We start from the raw sequence: 9,418 nt of genomic DNA, 5'->3' as shown, positions 1-9,418 counted from the left end.
TTTATAAGTATTAGCATTAATTGAATAAGATAACTAATGTAATCATGTTAACAATTTATAACTGGATTAGAACCTCCTTTGGGTGTGGTTTTTCATTGAATAATAAGAGTTTATACTATACTTGTTTGACATACTATTAGTGGATCCTCTAACCTTGACATTTATTGTTATCATTATTTAACCCTTACATTAATCTTTTATCTCAAAGTTCTCATCAACTTCTTCTTCTTCTTCTTCTTATTCTTATTCTTATTCTTTATTACTACTACTACTATTATTAGTATTATTGTTGTTGTTATTACTATTATTGTTATTTATAATTCTTGTTTATAATTTATATAATTAACTTCCCGGTGGTTCAATCCCAGTCTTATCGGGTTATTTATTACTTCGACACTCCTACACTTGGGAGAAGACATCAATCTTTTGGTCGTGTCACCCATATCTAGAGTTTCAGAAGTCCAAATGACCTCTATTTTTTTCTTAAAAAGTTGAGACAATTTCCCACAACTTTCATGTTTTCAAGTGGTTCCAATTCTGACGTTATTGATTGTGCATCAAAAGTGTCATTAAGTCTCTTATTTTACATATGTATTTATTGTTTTTATTTGGTTTTTTTTATAATAATTGATGTGTTTTTTTAGTAATGAAGTTTGTTTTAATGTTTCGATAGGTTTTTGGAGCTTAAATGAATTAATTCAAAAAATTCAACGTCGGAATTCAGAATAAAGAATTGAAGAGACATTTAGTTGAAGATTGAAGCAAATCTTGGTTCAAATAAGTGCTCCAAATTTGTCCCAAAAATCAATTCTATTCCAATTCTAGAAAAGAATATCATATGATTTATTTCAAGCCCAAACTTGCCTTATGTTGTGTGCAAACTTCAACCATTAAACACTCAAGGTTTCAATGTCAATCTTAGCCCAAATAATAAGTACATTTGTATACTTATTTGATGCTCAAATTCAGCCCAAAATCAGCCCTAAATCAGCCCTAAATCGGCCCTAAATCAACCCCAAATCAACCTTTAAATCAACCCAAACACAATCCATGATCTTACATGTCCACACAACAAATAACAATTGATTTATTTTGGGTAATCCATTGATCCAAGAAGGCAAGCACATGGATGGAAAACTGGAGGGGATATTTTAACATTATTTTGGGTCAAAAAGAAGAAGGAGACACCTCATAAATGAGGAAGAAAAACGTGCACCAAAGTAGTTGTAAAGCTGTCTTGATTTGATTTTTCAGAACACCTTTTGGTGTTTTGCCCATAACTTTTGACTCAGGTGTCCAAATGAGCTGTTCTTTAATGATCTGGAAAGGTGACAGAATTGCCTATAAATATGTCTCTAATAGACTTCTCCGGAAAACGCTTCTAAGAGGGTCAAATTGCTATCCAAAGTTAGAGTCAGATTTGTGTCCGAATTTTTTCTGAAATTGTATTGTGTTCTTCTTTATAGATTTTGGTTCTTTAGTTTGTAAAACTTATTATTTCAGTTGGATTCAAGTTCTTTCATGTTTATTGAAGTGTTCTTATATATAATCATGGTTGGCTAAACTCTTTCTTGGATCCAAATCAAGGATAATGGTGATTGAGGTGAGTTCTTTAGGATATGAATGAATCTTAATGTTTATCTTCTTATTTTCTTCATGAATGATTTATTATTGTAAAGAAATTTTAGAAATCATTTAGGTAATGTTATAATCTTGAATTTTTATGCACAAACTTTAGTTTTGGTATAGAGATTGCTTGATTCAATGTCTTACTTAATATGAAAGTACTTGTTCATTCTTAAGCAATAATCAATCTTCATCTTTCTAATCTTCATTGTAATATCTTCCGATCTAATATCACCATCGTTGATATTAGGTTGAGTTATCTTATATATGTTGAAGAAATCACCAATACATCACCATTAAAATTGATTTGGACCAAGACTTACTTTTTCTTGTCATTTAAAATCTATTTACATTTTTTTTATCTTTAAAAACAAATCCATCAATTATTTTCAACCAAGTTATTGTTAATTTAATTTCTCTTGAGTTTTTTTTTTGTTACTTAGCTTAATTTCCAGATCTAGCTCTCTGTGGATATGACCTCGATCTTACCGAGTTAATTGCTACATCGCACACTCGTGCACTTGCGAGTTAAAACAAGCCGATCATAAAAAGCGGTCAAGCAGTTATTAATGATGTTTTGGGTAGAAAAGAGAAGATAAGGATTGTCATCAAGTCAAGAGTTGGCCACCCACTCATCAATTAGTCATCAAATCAATAGTTCCTAATTTTAGCCTATACAAGGAAACATTTGTCTTGCATTTAGGCATCTTGGTCTCTAGATCAAGATCATGCTCTTGCTTTCTCTTTTTGTATTTTTGTAATATTTATGCTTTGTTTTTATTAATATCAAGTTCATGCCTTTCATTTCCTTTCCTTTACTTAGTTAACTTTTATCTTATTTATGTTCTTATTTTATCTTTTTATTTTTATTTCTTTCATTATGTTTAGCTAAGTTTATTATGTCAAGGTGAAAAGGTTACACTAATAATGTAAAAATAAGTATAGTGTAAACTTAATATGAACATTAATGTTTGATACTAACATGTTTTGTATTTGTTATCTTATTCACTTTTTAATACTTTGCTTGTTAAGTGACTAATCTAGATTTATGTTGAATAACTTTTGATTTATGTTGTATAACACTTGGTACAACAAATACTTGGCACTCTCATAGCCCATACTGTATGGTATAACCGATACTTGAGCTATGAAATGAACTTGATTTGTTGTTAACATAAGTTATAATCATGAATGCCTAACAATATTTACAAGTATTAGCATTAATTGAATAAGATAACTAATGTAATCATGTTAACAATTTATAATTGGATTAGAACCTCCTTTGTGTGTGGTTTTTAATTGACTCCTTTGTGTGTGGTTTCCAATTGAATAATAAGAGTTTATACTATACTTGTTTGACATACTATTAGTGGATCCTCTAACCTTGACATTGTTGTTATCATTGTTTAACCTATATATTGATCTTTCATCTCAAAGTTCTCATCAACTTCTTCTTCTTTAGTATTATTATTATTATTAGTAGTAGTAGTACTACTACTACTACTATTAGTAATGTTGTTGTTGTTGTTGTTACTATTGTTATTGTTTATAATTTATACAATTAACCTCCTTGTGGTTCGACTCCGATCTTGCCGAGTTATTTATTATTTCGACACTCCTATACTTAGAAGAAGATATCAATCTTTTGGTCGTGTCAATGTGATATTAGATCATTCATTTGGTGGTTAAGAACCGGACTAGAGAGATTCATGGTTTGATTACCACGCATATTAATGGATCCATTCTGTTTGTTTTGCATGTAAAGTGAATGGTAAGATTCTTTTTTATTATATTAATTTATTTTTGAATTATTGTTTTTTATGAAAATATTTAACTAAAATTAGTTTTTTTTATAGGCTACAGTTATTGGAACCAAGATAGATTAATCTTTTGTAAAAAATCACATGTGAAATGATGACAGTAAAAAAGAGATGCAATAGATCATGGATAGTTAAGTTCAAAATTTCATGGTAAGTTGGATTTTTCAACAATTTTTTTCTTAAGTTATTATTTCTTTAAATTAACTAACTTTTTTTTTTCAAGAAACATATACCATGTGATTATAGGAGAGATATCGGGACGATCCTCCAATCCATCCAAAACTCAATCTGGATTTGTGGTTGAATGCTAGATTATCCGGTAGACCTAATAGAAATTAAGTTTATGATATTTTAAACACTACAGCTGAGGATTTATGAATGTGTTGTAATATATCGATCGTTATGTCCTTATAGTTAGTTTTAAGCTCTCCATCTCTAGAGTTCTAACTAATTTAAACCAAAAAGTTGAAGCTCAAATAATCCATCTTACTACTAAGACAGGACGACTTAGTGTTGAGATAACCAAACTCTTGTGATTGTTTATGTAGTTGAAATCATACATTGATGGTACATGTGGTCCACCTCATTAGCCCCCAGTCCCGACAAAGACCTATCACCTCCTCCTCCTTTTCTAGCCCTTTTTTTTTTAGATGAATTGTATTGAAAATGATGAGCTTTAAAATATGTAAGAAATATTTAGATTTTTATTCTAATTTAAATTCTTTTATTTTTTGTATAGTCTACTTATTAGATTTAAAGAAAAAAATTAAGCAAACTATTGATAGACTAAATCCTTTAGAGAGTTTTAGAGAGTTGGAGAAATTTTTTTAAGAAATGCCATTGACAATATATAATTATCTATGGGCATATTTTGTCGATAATGTTCCATACACATTAATGAAAATACCAACTAAATGATGCTAGTGAGTTTTTATTGTTTGGCGTCCTTTTTATGTTTGTAAAGCCAACAATGATTATATTACCTATAAAATAAGTAACCAATTAGAAATCATTGACGATATATTTTACAACAAATATTAACCATTTATGATTCTATTGATAAACTTATTTTTGATAGAATCAATGTTTTAATGCCAATGAAAACATTTGTTAATAATATGTAAAATTTTGATAATGTTTCCTCTCAAATTTAGTTTTTTATCTTATATCTACAAACTATTTTACTGTGAAATGTATATATTGAAAATAGACTCCAAGAAATCTCAATATATTATTCTTGTAGTTTTTTAATATATTTTGGAAAAAAAATTTATTAAATTTTAATTTTATGATTCTGATAATTTTTTAAAAATAAATAAATAATACACTCGCTTTTACTTTTTTTCCAAAATTATTTAGGGCACCCTTTTTAATTAATAGTTATTTTCCAAGTAATTTTTAATTTGATAATATATATGTTAAAGAGATTGTTGTAATTTACATGTAAAATATTTTTTTCTTTCATATTTTATATAAATAAATTATATTTCATGATGTATTTATAAAAATAAAATTCATTTAGTTTTGATAAAATCAATAAAATTTTGAAAAAAAAAACAATATTTTTTGTATTTTATTAATTAAAAAATATTCACTACATCTTGCGTGTGGTGTGGTGCGTGTGGTTTGGTGCAGTGGGAGTGATAAAATTAATATTTATCTAAATCACCTTGTAAAAAGATTCTTTTATTAAAAAAAAAAAAAACTGTTTTAAATGGTAGATAGCAACTGAAAACCCGAATGTTCAATTATTCAAACTGTGCACGCGGCAAAAGGAAATACTTTATCAAGTCAACATGTGCTGCCTGCCTGATGTCAATATTAATAGGAGGCCAATAATGCAAGGTCCATTGAATGTTGCCTAGCTACTAGCTACTTGTAACAAATCGAGCGACGGTGCACCTAGCCAGCTACCTTTTTTTCCCCACCGCCTCACTTGGCTTGCCATTCGAGCCGGTAGCAAACAGTTGGCTAGCTAGCAAGATCCCATTAGAATAATTCAGAAACGTAGCTTTCCATACAAATTCAACAACCATATCGAAATTCAGATTTCCAACTTGTTTTCATGAGATTTCTACATGAGAAAATTGGTTATTTTCTGGGACCTTTATTACTCGAGCATTTGTCAACTTGGGTTGAGAAACTTGTATAAAAACAAAAACCAAGGGAGAGATCTAGACTCTTTCACAGCCGAATATTGTTTAAATATAGTATATAATCTCCCAACCACACACACAAGGGAAAAAAGAAAAGAAAAAAAGAAGGTATGATCCAATCCAAAACCACTTTTCACCTCCCACGCAGGAAAGTAAGAAACCCAAATATCAAAATTTATATGACCCCATATCATCAAGCCATCATGATGATGAATATCATTAGCTGGAGTATAATTTTGGGAATAAGAGTTTTAAAATGCAGAAAGGAACTCTTACAAACCACACCTGCCAAAAAAGAAGCATAAACATGTGCTAAGCAATGAGACTGGGGGAGATTTTCAAGGGCACGCTTTGGGTTGAATCAAGGAGACAGGACCACTGACTGCTGACTAGGGGCTCACATCTCTAAAGAGAATGTCCCTTGCCTTGGTTAGCTAACAAATTACTACATCAAATAAACCTCATAAAGATCTCCAAGAAAAGTGAGCTTTTAAGTGCATCGAATACATTAAACAAATCTTACATTAACAATCTTAAACTGAATCACACTTTCTAGCCCTTGATCTTAATCATATGTGATATAATTGCCATCCCCTTTTTTTTATGCAAAAGAAAGACAACATTTCATTAACTAATGCTACTCCTATCCTTGTTTTTACTGTTTCCACCCATCGTTTCTTCGACTGTCGTTAATTTAGTGGAAACAGCAAGACCAGTAAGAGTGATAGACTTCGCAAAGCTAGATCTCTCACTCTTGTAAAGTGGATGTGATCATGTTGATAACTAAGTAACCATCATTAGTGAATGCTTTTGACTCTGGGTTGTTGGAATGTAATGATTAAGATTACTTGGCAAAGGATCTTGGGTTAGCTTTTGTACTTGTTTTTAGGCTAGAAAATGTGCTTTGGATTCTTAATCATTGGCGATCGAAATAACGATGATGAGTAATATGATTAAAATCCATTATCAAGGGTTTTTTTTTGGGGTTCTTTGGTATTAGCCTTGAGAGGGGTGAATATGATTAGGGTTTTGGAATGGAAAGTGATTTTGCAAGGGAAACGAGTGGTTGAACGGTAAAGAGGAGAAAGCAATGTTTGGTGGTTGTGAACAATTCACTGAGTCAAGCTTGTGGCCTAGGTTTTCTAGTGCCTTGACTTGTGATCTTAAGAACTTGAGGTAGTTTGCAGCCTCATCAAGCATTGATGCTGTGTCCATCTTGCTACCACCAGGGACCAACCTCTGCAGAACCCTAATTCTGTCACTTATCCTCTCCCTCCTTTGCCTTGCTGCCACTGTTTGTGGATCAAGTGATATTCTAACATTCTTCCTTTTAGGCTTCTCCGCAACTTCCAAGCCTAAATTCACTGGCCTAAAAGCCGCTGCACGATAAATCATCTCCTTCATCTGTGCAATGGCTTCTGGATCAGGCTCCTCAATAGAAGAAGAAATCGATGAGCTTGGCTGCTGAAAGTTGATGTTTGATGAGCTTGGACGCTTATCTGATCTGGGTTTCTTTGATTTTGGCGGATTATCTGAAATTAGTCTAAAACCACCTTCTTGATAAGAACACTCACTTTGGAGAATATTGAAAAAAGGATGCTTTAGGCCCATTTCCAGCTCACTGCAGTGATCATTGCTTCTCTTTGTAGAAACAGGCTTAGTTTGCAAACAATCTCTATTCTTTCCATATTGATCTGAAGAACAATGAGAGACAGTTTCATCAAGCTCACTTACAGGGCAATGCATCTCCTTATTTCTTGGATTGCAAGTGTTGTTCTCAGACTCCCCAGATGAAACTGCAGCACTGCTATTGGGAGCGAAATTCCACAAGTTTCTACAATCAGAGAAAATCATGGAAATTCCATCATCTTCAACTGATGTGTCTGTGTTGCTATTGGTCGCTGATAGCAAGCAATCAAGCGACTCAAGAGAGCCCGTCGAAACACAAGCCTTGCTATTTTGTAAGCCATTGGTATTGATTCTTGGTTGACCACCTATGCTAAAATCAGCCATGCAAGTTACAGAATAAGGTTTATTGATCAAAGAAGAAGAATACAATTCTTGAGCTGAAGGATATTCTCCCCAATTGCATATTGTTCCAGCTCCAGATGATTTTGCCAGCATTGTATTTGCAACCAACCTTGTAACCTCTTGGTGCTGAGATAATATATAAATTCATAAGCATAAATTGATTCAATACATTTAGTTTGGAACAGAAACTGTTAAAGCAGGAAGTAGCTAGTATTAACAACTCTTGACTAGTCCACTTACTCTTTCAGAACCCGAATTCAGCTGTGGTGCTGATGTTTGAGTTTTTTGGAGCTCTTGAATTTGATGGAAGATGTCCTCTCCAAGATCCACGCTATCGTGTTGTTGATTGCTCCACAATGATGATGAGTTTGTGAGAACTTGTGAGTCGACATCCCATCCCATACTATCCATTGATTTGAAGAATCTTCAATGCAAACAAGAAAGTCCTTTTATTCCTAAAACCATGACGAAAAACATAAAGCAAGTTAAAGGATGAAGCTCAACACAAAGAGAGAGAATAAGAAATAAAGATCCAGCTGCCACCCATTTGCTTAAAATACAAAAGCAGCTAGATAGCAGAGGGAAAAATATTTACTCTTTATATTATTAGTTATACGTAGTTCTTTCAATGTAAGTTGTGTAGAACCAGAATAGGAACAAACCTCCAGCTTTGTATTATACTTTCTGTACAATCTGCGACAGCCAGTAACCACCCCTCTTTAATTCTGTATCACGAAAACTGCGATGATCGATCCTGAACAAACAAGACAACCATTGCTAACGTCAGTTTGGCAACTAAAATCTTTCCTCCATTGTAATAAAGACAAACACCGAAGAAATTCAAGAAAATGGTCCACGAATCCGTGCATGTAATACGAGAAAATCAAGAAAATGTAACGATAAAACATAATTTAACAAATGAAGGAAGAGAAAGTGAATATAAAGAGAGAATATGTTTTTCTTCTACCTTGAACTTCAACTTCAACTAGCAAGATGGATGATCAAATACCTAGCTATAGTGATACAGTGTAATGCTACTTCTTTAGTAAGGGGAATGCTTATATAGATATAAAGAGCATATGGTTTAATTTTATAATCCTAAAAATGATGCTATTAGTTATTGAACATGTAAAATATGAGGGGGGGGGGGGGGGGGGGGGGGGGGGGGGGGGGGGGGGGGGGGGGGGGGGGGGGGGGGGGGGGGGGGGGGGGGGGGGGGGGGGGGGGGGGGGGGGGGGGGGGGGGGGGGGGGGGGGGGGGGGGGGGGGGGAGGCTACCTAAAAAAATATAATTTTCAATATGTGATAGGAGGGGAGATACAATGGGTTTGGAAAAGATAAGGGTTTTTGGTCAGTTTGGTGGAGGATGCGAGAGTATATTTTATTGCAGATATATGGGGAGCACGAGATTGCAGAGAAGCATATTGAATCTCAAAAACCAATTGTTTAAGTTGGGGAAAGCTCTGACCTCCTTTTGGATTTCTCATGCTCTTCCATGCGCACTGTAAAGTTTTCAGGTAATTAAAATTGCAGCGAGCAGAGCATCGTTTTACAGTATCCACTACTTTCTAATTCTAAAGAGCTTGCTTTTCCATTAATCATAGTTTTAATCATCACCACTATTACTGCTTTCACTTTCCACTACTTTGTGAGGATTTATACGGTACCTTTCCCCGGACCGCTCGAGGATGTTCCTGTATGTGGCATTTGTCACTCTCTCATTATAAGAAATTCATTACTTTTGTCACATTTCCATGATATAAATATGGTCATTGTGTTGTTAGTG

The 9,418-nt window shown here is 33.2% G+C and overlaps 1 protein-coding gene across 2 annotated transcripts; it reads right to left on the bottom strand.

The window, feature by feature from the left end:
• Positions 1-6,074: 6,074 nt before the first annotated feature.
• Positions 6,075-8,772, bottom strand: LOC105116402 (basic helix-loop-helix (bHLH) DNA-binding superfamily protein). Of its 2 annotated transcripts, XM_011013754.1 has the most exons (5): positions 8,601-8,772; positions 8,296-8,387; positions 7,874-8,088; positions 6,573-7,759; positions 6,075-6,521 (listed from the first exon to the last, which is right to left on the bottom strand). In XM_011013754.1, exons 3-4 carry the CDS (start codon positions 8,042-8,044, stop codon positions 6,599-6,601), a joined length of 1,332 nt encoding a protein of 443 aa, XP_011012056.1. In that variant the 5' UTR covers positions 8,045-8,088; positions 8,296-8,387; positions 8,601-8,772; the 3' UTR covers positions 6,075-6,521; positions 6,573-6,598. The 2 variants fall into 2 exon arrangements, with proteins under 2 accessions (XP_011012056.1, XP_011012055.1); XM_011013753.1 differs by having other exon boundaries at positions 6,075-7,759.
• Between the last annotated feature and the right edge of the window lie 646 nt (positions 8,773-9,418).

This window comes from Populus euphratica, unplaced genomic scaffold (genome assembly GCF_000495115.2).
Source record: "Populus euphratica unplaced genomic scaffold, PopEup_1.0 scaffold935.1, whole genome shotgun sequence".
NCBI lineage: Eukaryota > Viridiplantae > Streptophyta > Magnoliopsida > Malpighiales > Salicaceae > Populus > Populus euphratica.
The sequence above is the reverse complement of the archived record's forward strand: the minus strand, read 5'-3'. Positions and strand labels throughout refer to the sequence as shown.